This window comes from Phasianus colchicus, chromosome 9 (genome assembly GCF_987193195.1).
Source record: "Phasianus colchicus chromosome 9, bPhaCol1.hap1.1, whole genome shotgun sequence".
In the NCBI taxonomy this organism is placed as follows: domain Eukaryota; kingdom Metazoa; phylum Chordata; class Aves; order Galliformes; family Phasianidae; genus Phasianus; species Phasianus colchicus.
The window spans coordinates 7,402,752-7,414,272 of NC_143444.1; the positions used below are offsets into that span (position 1 = coordinate 7,402,752).

An 11,521-nucleotide genomic window follows, 5' to 3' on the forward strand; every position below is an offset into this window, starting at 1 on the left:
CCCAATATTCACCCTGGACCCTCGTGTGCAGCTTCAAGACCATCACCTCTCATCTCCAGCTCACCAAGCAGCAGGGGGATGAAACTGTTTTAGGGAACTGCTGGCTGCATCCCACCTGTTCTCATCTCATGGGACTGTAATTGGGGATAGGAGGTGCGTTTGGGATCCCAGAAATGGAGATACAGACACTGCTGATGGGAACAGGCAAACCCAAGGGGAGAAGCCTGCAAGCATTAAACAGCACTGAGGCTTCCCCCATGGCTTAGGAGCTCCTTCCACTGCCAAGATGGTTGGAGGGAAGGTTGGGAGCAGGTTGTGGAGGAGCTACAAGCACTGCATGTGGGAAGATGTGTGACTGGTGGGCTCATGGAGGTTGTGCCATGCTGCTGCTTGCTATGTGAGTACTGTTCCTGCTGCAGTATCTGCAGATATCTAAAAACCCAAACTAACCCTGCTCCTGGGGCTGTTCCCCTGCTCCACATGACCTGGGCTGATCTTCCTAGTACAGCTCAGGTCATGTTTCTCGTTCCCAGCAGGTCTCTGGTTGTACATTTATTGCTTAAGAAGGTGGAAAAAGAGAGATTGTTGCTTCAGGGACTGAAGTGCGATGCTGCACCTGCATCCCTGCTCATTGGGTGTGGGGTGAACCTGGGCAAGCTGCAAAGCTTGGAAGGAACTGAACAATTTCTTTGTAACAGTAATTATTGACCGGGAGCCCCTGGGGCACAGGACCAGAGTGTTCAAAGCAAATGAAAAATGGAAAGGCAGTACAGCTCTGCAGCTCTCCTTGAAAGCCAGGGTTAGCAGAGTGCTGGCGAGGTGTGTGTGCCCCAGGGATGTGCTAATGGACTTGGACAAGGTGTGGAGCTGTGGTATGGGGGAGTCAACTGGGGTGGTAGGATGGCGTGATGGAAACATGGGGGCTCCTGGCTGAGACCCTGGGAGTGGGGCTGCACCCCAAAACCTGGATCTGGGGGTACTGGGGTGGCACTGCTATTTCAGAGAGCTGAAGTATTCCAGCTCTGCTTCCTCCATCCGCTTTCCTGTGTGCCTTTGGGTTGCCCTATGCTTCACAAAGTGGAGCTGATCCAGCAAGTCAGTTTGGCTTTAAAAAAATGAAATGCTCCTAATGCCAAAACCGTTCTCTTTTTTATTTTTAGGTGTTTTGTTGTTTTTTTTTCCAGTGGAAATGGAATCGTTGCATGGTTTAGGGAAGGTAAAGCTGCACTCAAGGCTGCTTCACATTGCTTCACTTGACCCGTGAGTAAGTGCTTTTCTTTCCTCTGACCTGGAAGGATTTCTTTTTCTTTCCATTTAGCAAGAAAAAGGGAAAAAAGCACATTCACAGCACAGGTCACTGCAGAATGAGGTCTTGAGCCAGAACTGCCTTTTCAGCCCCTGCACAGTGTCAGAACCCATCAGTGCTTCCCTTCCCCAGCATATGCGCTGTCTGCAGGGCTCCCTGTGCTCAGGGGCAAACTGGAACTCCTTGCTCCTATTAGCTGGTGCTGAGCAGCTGCAGGGGTGGCTTTGGAATGAGCGCGGTGTGGGCAGTGCTGAGGAGCTGATAGCTTTTTGAAGGTGACCAAGCAGAATGAACGAACTGCACTGCTTCTGCTGAAGCATTACAAGTTGTCTGGGGTCATTCTTGTGCTGAGATGTTCCTACCTGAGGGGCGTGGAAGACTCAGAGAGCAGAGCTTCTGGGGCATCCCTTGGGGAAATGTGGGTTCAGTTGGTGCAGGGCTGTGCTGTGCTGTTGCTCAGTGCTGGTGCTGGGGCTCTGGGCACTGCACCCCGAGGATATATAGTCTCTGGGTGTCCTGCTGAGCACTTGTTTGCAGCCAGATGGGTCCTCCTGGCTCTGCTGATCCATGCCCAGCAGCCTGGGTGTTCTCTGCCATTCTTGCTCCCAGCAGTGAGGAAGAGGAGGGGTTCCTGTGGGCGCTGCACAGTGCTGGAGCTGCTCCCCAGGGCAGCAGCCTATGTGCATGCGTGCGCGCTCCCTCCCAGTACCCTGCTGCCAGGAGCTCTCCTTTCTGGTTCAGCTCTTTAAAGGCAGGAGCTGATTGCAGAGGGGTTGCGATCTCACCCGTGCTTTTAATCCCACTGCTGTCAAACTCCATTAGGAGGTTCAACATCATCTTGCTACCTCTGGGGCTGGACCGTCTCTTGCCCAGCCTGAAATGAGGCCAAGGCTGGGCTCTGTGGGGTGGGCAGGGCCTGCAGTGGAAGGGTCTGAGCTGCATTGGAGGCTCTCAGCCATGCGCTGGGCTCAGGGTTAGGATTGGGGTCATGTTGGCACCTCCACATCCCCTCTTTGTTGGCCCCCAGTGCGGCACTGCCTGTCCCTGCTGGACCATTACAAGCTCCTGCAAGGTGCAGCCGTGCCATGTGAGTGGCTCCCCACTCACTGTGTGCCCCAGTCCATGTGATTTGGCAGGTGAGACAACCTGCAACAGCAACTGGCAGCTGGCAGCCCCACGGGGTGGTTTCCTTGGGAGGCAGAGAGCCTGGGATTGCTCAACCCCAGCAGAATCCCCTGCGTATCCCAGTGCCTATGGCACTGTGCTGGCACCAGGAGGAGACAGCAGGGAGAGAGGGCAGAGAGGATGAACCATAGCACAGTGGGAGGGGGGGGTCATAGAAAGGGGGGTCATAGAGAGGGGCTCATGGCTCTGCTCTGCCGCATTGAGCTGCGTTTCCTTCCTGCACCGGAAAAAAGCTTCTAGGCTTCATCAAATATTGAGGCTGAGGACTCGTGGGGGCTGGGAGCAGTACTTCTCCTGGTGCAGGGGGGAGGTTTGGGGGGGAGAATCCTTCTTGGGCTGGAAGTGAATGTGTTTTTGTTATTTTTTTTTTAAACTTCTTGAGGGTTTTTTTTTTTTCTTTTCCCAGCTGTTCCCAGGAGGAGAAGACACATGGGGCTCCTGGGCTGGGGCTGTGTGCTGCTGAACTGCATCCACCACCCAGGAGGGGAATACACAGCCTTGGGTTGTACAGCATGCAGGGGCTGTCTTCAACATCAATCCCTATTTGGGCAGGAGGTGGCATTTCTGTCACCCAGCAGCATTGCTCCATGCTCCTGAGCACCCCTGGGTGCGTTGGGATGCGTGCAGGACAGAGAGGTGTCTGTGTTCACAAGTGTCCCAGCAAACACACAGCTGAAGAGCCAATGCTGGGAGTGGAGTCCGAGCTCTAATTTTTGCCAGAGAGCACGGGCAGGACTGGAAGCATTTTCTGGTTTCAGTTTAAAACTCTTCAGCAAATTCTCTTGCGGAAGCAGGCAGAGGGGATCCTACACCGCTTCTACGAGTTGGGTTGCAACGTCTGCATGCTGTAAGGGTGACTGCACTGGAGCCCTGGGATGTCTGAGGATGAGGGGGAGTGAGATTTCCCCCAAACTGTAATAAATAGGAAGCATGCTCAGCTTGTGCAGTGCATTGGATCAGGCTGCTGCCGTCGACCCTAAAACATGCTGGTGGGGCTCCCCGACCCACGTGCTTCATGTAAAACTCCATGGGTTGGAAAGCACAGCGCTGTTCCCCACCTCCTTCCTTGTTCCCAAAGGAACTCCTTCCCAGAGAAATGGAAAAAAGGAGCCCTGACCCTGCTGCCATCCGAGCGAAGGTTTCCTTCCCTGCAGCCTTATGGCCAAGGCAGCGCTGTGGGACGGGTGATGGAGACGAATGGCTCCGTTCCAGAGCTTCTCTATAGGGGGGGGACACCCCGAGGTTGGGGCCGGGGGCGGTGCGGGGCCGGGGGCGGCTCCACGCAATCGGGCAAACTCCTCCCCGCTGCCTCCACCCCCGGGCGGACACACGGCGCCTCCCGGGTTTCGGTGCGCGCTCCTCTGCCTCTCCTCCTCCTCTTCTTCCTCCTCCTCCCCCTCCTGCCCGCGCCCGGCGGCGCTGCTCCACTCCGATCCCGCTGTGTGCCGGCTCCCAGGTAAGGGTCAAGGATTTGGGATAAAGGATCTGGGATAAGGGAAAGAGGATTGAGATGAAGCGCTTGGAACCCCCCCCCCCCCCCGGGCAGGGGATGCTCTACGGGGGGCTCCGGAACCACAGGACCCCAGTTCATCTCCTTGGGTTCGCACTGCCCAACTTTGTGGTGTTGACTCTTTGGGGTGCGGATGGTGCCCGGCCCCTTTGTTTATCCCTGAGGATCTCTGGTTTGTCTCTGGCTGAGCTTCAGTAATTGAAGGAGACCCGTGCTTGAGTTATGGGTCTGCCTTTTGTTTTCTCCTAAGGTTATCCTGGAGGGTTTGGTTCCCCACAAAAGGGCATGTGGAAGCACCTAGCGTTTCCAGCCACTTTTCGTTGTGTGCTATTGATTGCCTCTGCAGCGGAGAGGGTTTCTGATAGGCCGTGGAATATTCCACCCAATGGAGCGCTGTGTCGTGGGGGCTTCTATTCTTCTTCCCCACGTTGGTCCTCGTGCATCCGAGGTGTGGAGCTGCTGTGTGATGCTGTTTGTGGTGCCTTTGGGCTGCTCATTCACATCGAGCATCATCCCATTGGGGTCCTGTGGACTCAGAGCTGGGCTTGGGGGGAAATTCTCCATCTGAGAGGGCTTCACTTGTTGAGCAGCTATCCAAGGCATGTAAGAACCACAGAATCATAGCATCGTTTGAGTTGGACTGTGATTCTATGAAGATGCCATTCCCAAGGGGGAATGATTCCACTCTACTGGGACATGGGATGTGCTCCCACACCTCTCCAAAGCGCTGTGTTTCAGCCCCATTGTTCCACCCTGCGATCCCAGGTGGAGCACCCTGTGGCCATTGCACATGGAGTGGTTTGGATGGACTCACCTGGGTTTTGGGTGCTGGGCACGGTGCTGTCAGAAGGGACAGCTGAATGCTTTGTGGCCAAATTGCTGCCGTGGGATTGGATCTGGGGGCCCAACTGCTGTGCTTTGGCTATGATCATCCCCAACCTTGCCTGGAAGGCGGTGTTTGGAACGGCCAAATGTGGTAGAGGCCTTTCCAGAAATGGAGATGCTACTTCAGCTTGAGCAGCACCGCTGAGCTTGGCCATGGGCAGGATCAGCTCTACAAGCACTGCTCCTTTGTGGGTCCGCTAGGGCTGCACCCAAACCCAGCAGCAAAGCATTAGAGAGGTCGGAGCGCTCCCTGCTCTGCTGCCTCTTTTTCCCTGCAGCCGCATCACCCCACACCGCATCCCAGCTAGGTGAAATATTCATCGGGGCTCTGTTACCCGTGTTCTTTTGAAAGCACATTTCATGCTTCATTTGTGGCGAGGCTGAGAGGCTTCCTGATGTGATTCCCCTGTGACGGCCCTGAAAAGTGACCGTGGATAGGGCTGGTGGAGTCTCCCTTAAAGAGAGTGAGGGGAGAGGTCAGAGGGCCTTAATGCTGCAGGGTGGAGGCTCTGTTGTGATGCTGATGCTCTGGCAATGGGTATCCAGGTGCCGGCTTCCCCCTGGAGCTCAACATCCCCCACGAGGAATAGAAGGAAGCGCAGACCCGATGCTGCTCTGGGGTTTTGGGCTCCCGTTGTTCTGGGGATGGATGGCAGCGTCGCTCTGTCTGCCCCGCGCTTTTGGGGAGGGGATGGTGCCCGGCTGCTGGCTGTAGTACTGCTGCACGTGGGAGGCTGCTTCCCTGTATTGCTGGGGGAATGCAATTAGATCTTAATGAGTCATTACAACAAACCTCTGTTTATGCTCCCAGCAAAGATGCTGGGAGCTGCTGACAGCCGGGCAGCAGCGGTTGCATCATGCACAGGGGAGAGGCTGTGCGCCCTTCGCAGCCCTTTCTCCATGCAGAAGGGCCATGGGTGTTACAGTGGGGTTATAGCTGCTGCCAGCCCTTGGAGTGCTTCTGGGAGGTGGCAGCAGTCAGAGAGTTACCTGCTGCCTGCTGCAGCCCTGGCCTGGGCTGCTGGTTCCTTCCAGATGGTGGCTTATGGATGTGGTGCCCTCTTCTAATCCGTGCCCCAAGTGAGTGGGCAGAGGTCCCACACCTCCCTGAGCTCCCTGCTCAAAGGCTTTGCCCCACAGCCCCCCCTTTCCTTGCCCCACCCAACTGTGCAATTCTCCATTTCGTTATCCCTTAACGATCTCTGCTAATTGAATCCCACTGGCTCCCTGGCATGTTGTAGGGCAGGAAGGTGTCTGGGGACATCTGGGACATCCCTGTTCCCCAGCCATTTTGCCCTGTAGGATGCACACCGGTTGTTCTGGCTCAGAGGGTGAGAAATAAACCTGAGGCTGAGCTTCTTTTGGTAGAAGTGGTGAGAAAGTTGGACGGGAGCTGAGATCACAGGAGGATGGAATGTGCCTGCAGACACAGCGCACAGGTCCTCCTGCGCTCCAATGCTCTGGTGCTGGAGGCCACTCTGCTTTGTTGGAGCCTTCTAAGCTTTTCCTACTCTATGGTTTTCTATGTTGCTCGTTTCTTCTGGTATTTGCAATTGATCCATTCAGCCATGTGCTGCGTGTGCTCAGGAATTGTTCCCTTCCCACCGAAACTCTGGGACATTTGGGAACTGCCCAGTCCCAGCAGACACCAGTGGGTCCCTACAGCTGCTTCCCATCCCTGTGCCCATCACATCCCTCCTGCGAGGCCATGCAGGGCAGCCCTGATGGGACAGGGAGAGGCACTGGGGTCTCTCCTATCAGGGTTATCTTTGGGCTCCCACCCACTGCCGCGGCCCCTCAGGGTGCTCAGCCCATCCCGGCGCTGTTCTGTTCCAATTAGGCCCTGTGAGAGGATGGATGCTGGTGAGGCCACGGCAGCTAATTCACCAGGCAGACAGCTCATTGAATTAGCCCAGGCTGCAGAGCGGGGCTGAGCCACCCGCACACAGCCCCACGTCTGTCCGTCTGCCCCACATGGGGTTGATCCACAGCTGCTGCCCTGCGGGTGCAGGGATGGGTGTGCGACAAAACAGACTGGGGCTGTCCAGACAGGAGAAAGCACTGGCACGCATTGACCCACACCAGCAAAGGGAATGTGCTGCCCTGCTAGCTGTGCGCGTCCGGCACGGACGTCATTGAAGGGAAATAAATATAGCAGCCGCTCGCTCCAGAGCCGCTGCTCAGGCTGTAAGTTTGTGCTGCCGCACGGCATCAATTAAAGAAAATGGATCTCTGCGCCAAGCAGCCCCACGCCTGCCCGCAGGGTCAGCCTGCTTCGTCCCCACTGGGGACAGTGGGATGGCATGGGGCAGGGAGGGCCCCAGGGGTGCCGACAGATGTGTCCCCGTCTCTCTGCATGAAGCACTTGGTGGCTCTGTGGGGTGTCCCCGAGCCATCCAGGGTGCGGTGTGGCTGTCACAGAGCGTGCTGTCCCTGTTGTTAGCTCCGTGCTGGCGTGCTGATGGATGGCCCTATCAGCTGGCTGGTGGGCATATCGATTTCTTGAGGTTTTTTTCATTTTTTTCCTGTTTTGTGTGTGAGAGTGGCTTGAGAAAGGAAGTAAATCCAAACCATCCTTCTGGCTTTGCAGTGTGCCTTTCTGAGTGCTGGAAATCAATGCGTGGCTGCTGGCAAACCACGCTGAGATGAGTTTTTGGGGCTTTTCCCGCGGTTCGGGCACAGGAGCAGGTTGGCAGCTGTGATCTGGAAGCTGCCACCTCCCCGCATCAATTAGGGTCGTGTGACTGAAGGGTAATTAGATCTGCTCAGCTGCGAGCTGCCAGAGCTTGGGTCCTATCAATTAGCGGCTCACAGAGGGCCGCTGATGGGACACGATGGCAACGGGGATGATGGCAGGGATAGGGCTGAGCTGATGGCTTCTTCTCCTCCTTGTCTCTGCTCCCAGAGCCGCAGGCATCTCCCTAGAGCCATGCAGAGCTGCCAGCCCCCCCCAGCCATCCCGGGGCCGGCGTGACCGCCAGCGGCCACCGCATCCCTGGGTAAGTGCCAATGGGGGACGTGGGGTCAGAACGATGATGCTTTGGTGGTGACTGTCCCCATGTTCTGCCTTTCAGAGTTTGATGGAGAATCGGTCGGATGACAGCGGGAACTGTTGTCATCACCGGGGGAATCCTAGCGACAGTGATCCTACTGTGCATCATCGCTGTGCTCTGCTACTGTAGGCTACAGGTGAGTGTGGGGACATCCATCGTGCCGGGGTGCAGGAGGGGCTTGGGGGGCTTTGTGCCCGTGCTGGGCAGGGTGAGGCTGCCCGACTGCCTCCCGCAGGAATCTGAGGAGCTGCAGTGCTTGCTCACTTAGGTGTAGGCTTGGCTGGATTTACAATACCAGATGAAGAGCTTTTGGGTTGTTTTTTTTTTTTTCCCCTGTAAATTAGACGAGGAAGCTTTCAACGGCGGCTGGCTACAACCTCTTTAAAAGTTAATGCTGAGTCTGTGCCATGCAGCAACGTGCTGGAAAGCACAGAGGCTACTGGGAGGGTGGCATCCCCAAATCCCTTCCCCATGCAGATCTCACTGTGAAGGGAGGGGACACATTCCCCTGCTAGCCCCCATCTGCTCCTGGCTGGGTCTCACCCTCAGGTCCCAGTCTGATGGAGCCAAGCAGGCAGCTCCAGCAGTGGGGAACTCCAGCATCTCCTGCCACGGGGCTGAGAAAAGCTGCCCCACTCCTGCTCCAGCACTTTTCTCACTTCTTTAATTTGTATTAATTTGTTAGTAGAGTCAACATTGGTTTTGCTCAAACTGGAATTATAGAATCATAGAGTCATTAAGATTGAGGAGGACCGCTGAGATCACCAGGTCCGAGCCCAACCCATCCCCACCACTGACCGTGTCCCTCAGTGCCACATCTACCCTTAAGTTATGTGTCCCAGGTGGGTGCCTGGGGCTGCCCCGTGCTCACCTACCCCATCCATCTCCGCAGTACTACTGCTGCAAGAAAGATGACCCCAATGACGAAGAGGAGGAGGAGGAGGAGGAAGAGGAAGAGTCCGACCTTCCCACGCACCCGCACCCTGGCACGTGCAACGCCTGCAGCTCCCGCATGGCGGACGGGCAGGGCAGTCCCACTCCCATCCCCGAGCTCAACCAGCACGGGGCCCATCCCCGCTGCCCCACCTGCTCCCCGTACGGCTCCCCGTTCTACATACGGACCCCCGACATGGTGCGCAATGGGGGTGAGCGCGTGGCCTACGCGCCCGCCTGCTACCCCGAGATGGGGCCGCCTGTCGGACTGCAGGGCTTCCCGCTGAGCCGGCACAGCTTCCGCGAGGGCTTCCCCCCATCCAGGGCCATCAGCACAGATGTGTGACCCCCACCGTGCACCCCGCTCGAGGGATGGGGCTGTCAGCTTGCAGACAGTGGGGGTCGTGCAGGGAGAGCCCGAGGGCGACGTGGCCCTCCTGATGGAGGGGAGTGGCGGAGCCTCACGGGTCACCGTGGAGGAGGTTATCCGGACGGCGACCTCTGCACCTACAAGTGTAATTATTTCTCTATCTCCTGAAGGAACTTGTCTAATGAGGGCTATGTACAGTACAGACTAACTTTGTTGCTCCCCGGAGCAGCGCCTTTGGTGTCCTCCATCTCCAGCTGAGGCTGTGCCCACGTCCCCTGCACACAGGATGGGGATGGGAAGCACAGTGCAGTGGGAATGGGAGTCTGGGGGCATCCTGCTCCCCCTGGCCGCAGCACCGCTGTCAGCAGCTCAGGTTGTGCTGGGGACTAACACAGGGCTCGGCTCGGGCTGCTTCACCCACTGCAGCCTACTGTGCTGCAGTTGTAGGAGAGGATCTGGATCACTGCGAGGGGACGTGAAGACCGTTCACCCGTGGCAATGAGCACAGGCAGATCTCTCTGCGGCCAAAGCCCCCACTTTGACTGCTCACAAGCTTTCTTAGGAGCGATTTTAACTTGGGCCCATAAGTGACCGAGGTTTTGCTTACAAGAGTTGCACCGCCAGATGACTGCAGTGTGATCACCTCAAAGCCCTGCCCAGACCCCATCCAGAAGGATGCTGGTTTAGAATCGCTTTGGCTTGCAGCAGCAGAGCCCACCAGGTTGCATCCCCTCCTTTGTGAGGAGCTCCAATGGAGCACGATTTCCCCCTTTGCCTTGGGAAGAAGACCCGAGCCAGACCCAGCAGTTGTGTGGCTGTGACGACAGCTCAGCCAACAGCTCCATCTGCGGAATGAAGATGGGAAAGTTCCTTCCTCCTTCACAAATCCAATTAGGTGAAAAATGACCAAAAGGACATCTCCATCATCCATGGGCACTTCCATAGCAACAGCGCAGCACTGCTCCCCGCTTGCAGCAGGGAGGAGGGATGCAGCCAGCCCACAGGTGCTGCCAGGAGCAATAGCAGGAACTGCTTGCCTTGCCCTTGCAATACTGGGTAGAACTGCTCTGAAGTACAAGTGGGGTGTTCTTTCACCACCACCATTTGGAGATTGGCCACCTGAAGGATTTGGACCAAGTCTTGGTTTCCCCACTTAAGCATGGGTGAAGGAGGTCTTGTGAAGGCAAACGCTGTGTCAGCCTCAGATGTCTTGGTTAGCAGGCAGTAGGCTGACTGACACTCTGGACCTGCTGTTGGTTTGGCACCTCTGCTCAAACAACCCAAAGGAAAGGAGCCGGATGAATGCCAAAAATGATGATGGTCCTTGCAATCCAGACACCGTGCCCCAGCATGCATCTTACACAGAGTATGAGCAAACATTATTCACCGTCTCCCCCATCTCTGGGCCAGAAAGACCTTGTGTTTCCATTATGCTGAGACTCAGTCTAGCTGCACCTCTTTTACAGTCTCCTTCCATTCTCCAGACAGCGATAGGAGGTCTTTTCGTGTCCTTTCACAATAAGGGCAGGCAGGACGAAAGAAGAAAGTTAGCAGCAGCAACGCTCTGTGGATCCCACTGGCTGATAGCACCTGGCTCCCATCCAATTCTCTTCCCTGATAATATCATCTCTCTGTTTTTCTTGGCTAACTCAGCAAATGCTGTCCTTTCCCACTAGAGCATCTGCTCAGCTTGGTCTCCATCCTGCTTGGAGCCACACAAAGTTAATGTCACAGCATGACTGCCGTAGGCATGGCCATTCCCACTACCCAACTCTACCTCTTGGCATGAAGCAAGGCTTCCCACCTTGCAGTCCCCAGGTGGGGAGAGAATATGGGGTTCTGCTTCTACAGGTCACCCCTCTGATGTGAGGAAAGCAACCATTATCATCATGTGCAAATGAAATATGACCTGTCACCAGCTGATGAGGTGAGGCAGCTCCGAGGTAGATGGATGGCCAAAGGTGAGCGTCACCCTCACAGCCAGCACAAAACCCTGGGCCTGGCAGCTGCAGATGGATGGGTGAGTCCGAAAGGGCAGGGAACAGAGATACAGCTGTGGGTTGTAAGGTTTGGAGGAACGGGACAGGGTAGGGGCAAGCATCTCAGATTTTTTCCACTTCAGATTTCCTCTGTTGTTATTCTCTGTCTTTGTTGCTCAGCTATGGGTCCAAATTCCATGTCAGAAATAAATGAGGACTTTGAAATACAAAACAGGAGTGATTTCTGTTCTTTTGGTAGGCAACACAAAATGGGGTTCAATCAGAGCTGCCCTGGAAGCT

The 11,521-nt window shown here is 55.9% G+C and overlaps 1 protein-coding gene across 2 annotated transcripts; it reads left to right on the forward strand.

The window, feature by feature from the left end:
- Positions 1–3,806: 3,806 nt before the first annotated feature.
- On the forward strand, positions 3,807–11,502 carry LOC116230445 (protein FAM163A). 2 transcript variants are annotated; one of them, XM_031595604.2, is made up of 4 exons: positions 3,807–3,947; positions 7,792–7,885; positions 7,961–8,075; positions 8,832–11,502. In XM_031595604.2, exons 3-4 carry the CDS (start codon positions 7,983–7,985, stop codon positions 9,216–9,218), a joined length of 480 nt encoding a protein of 159 aa, XP_031451464.2. In that variant the 5' UTR covers positions 3,807–3,947; positions 7,792–7,885; positions 7,961–7,982; the 3' UTR covers positions 9,219–11,502. The 2 variants fall into 2 exon arrangements, with proteins under 2 accessions (XP_031451464.2, XP_031451465.2); XM_031595605.2 differs by lacking the exons at positions 3,807–3,947; positions 7,792–7,885 and having other exon boundaries at positions 7,898–8,075.
- Positions 11,503–11,521: the final 19 nt, after the last annotated feature.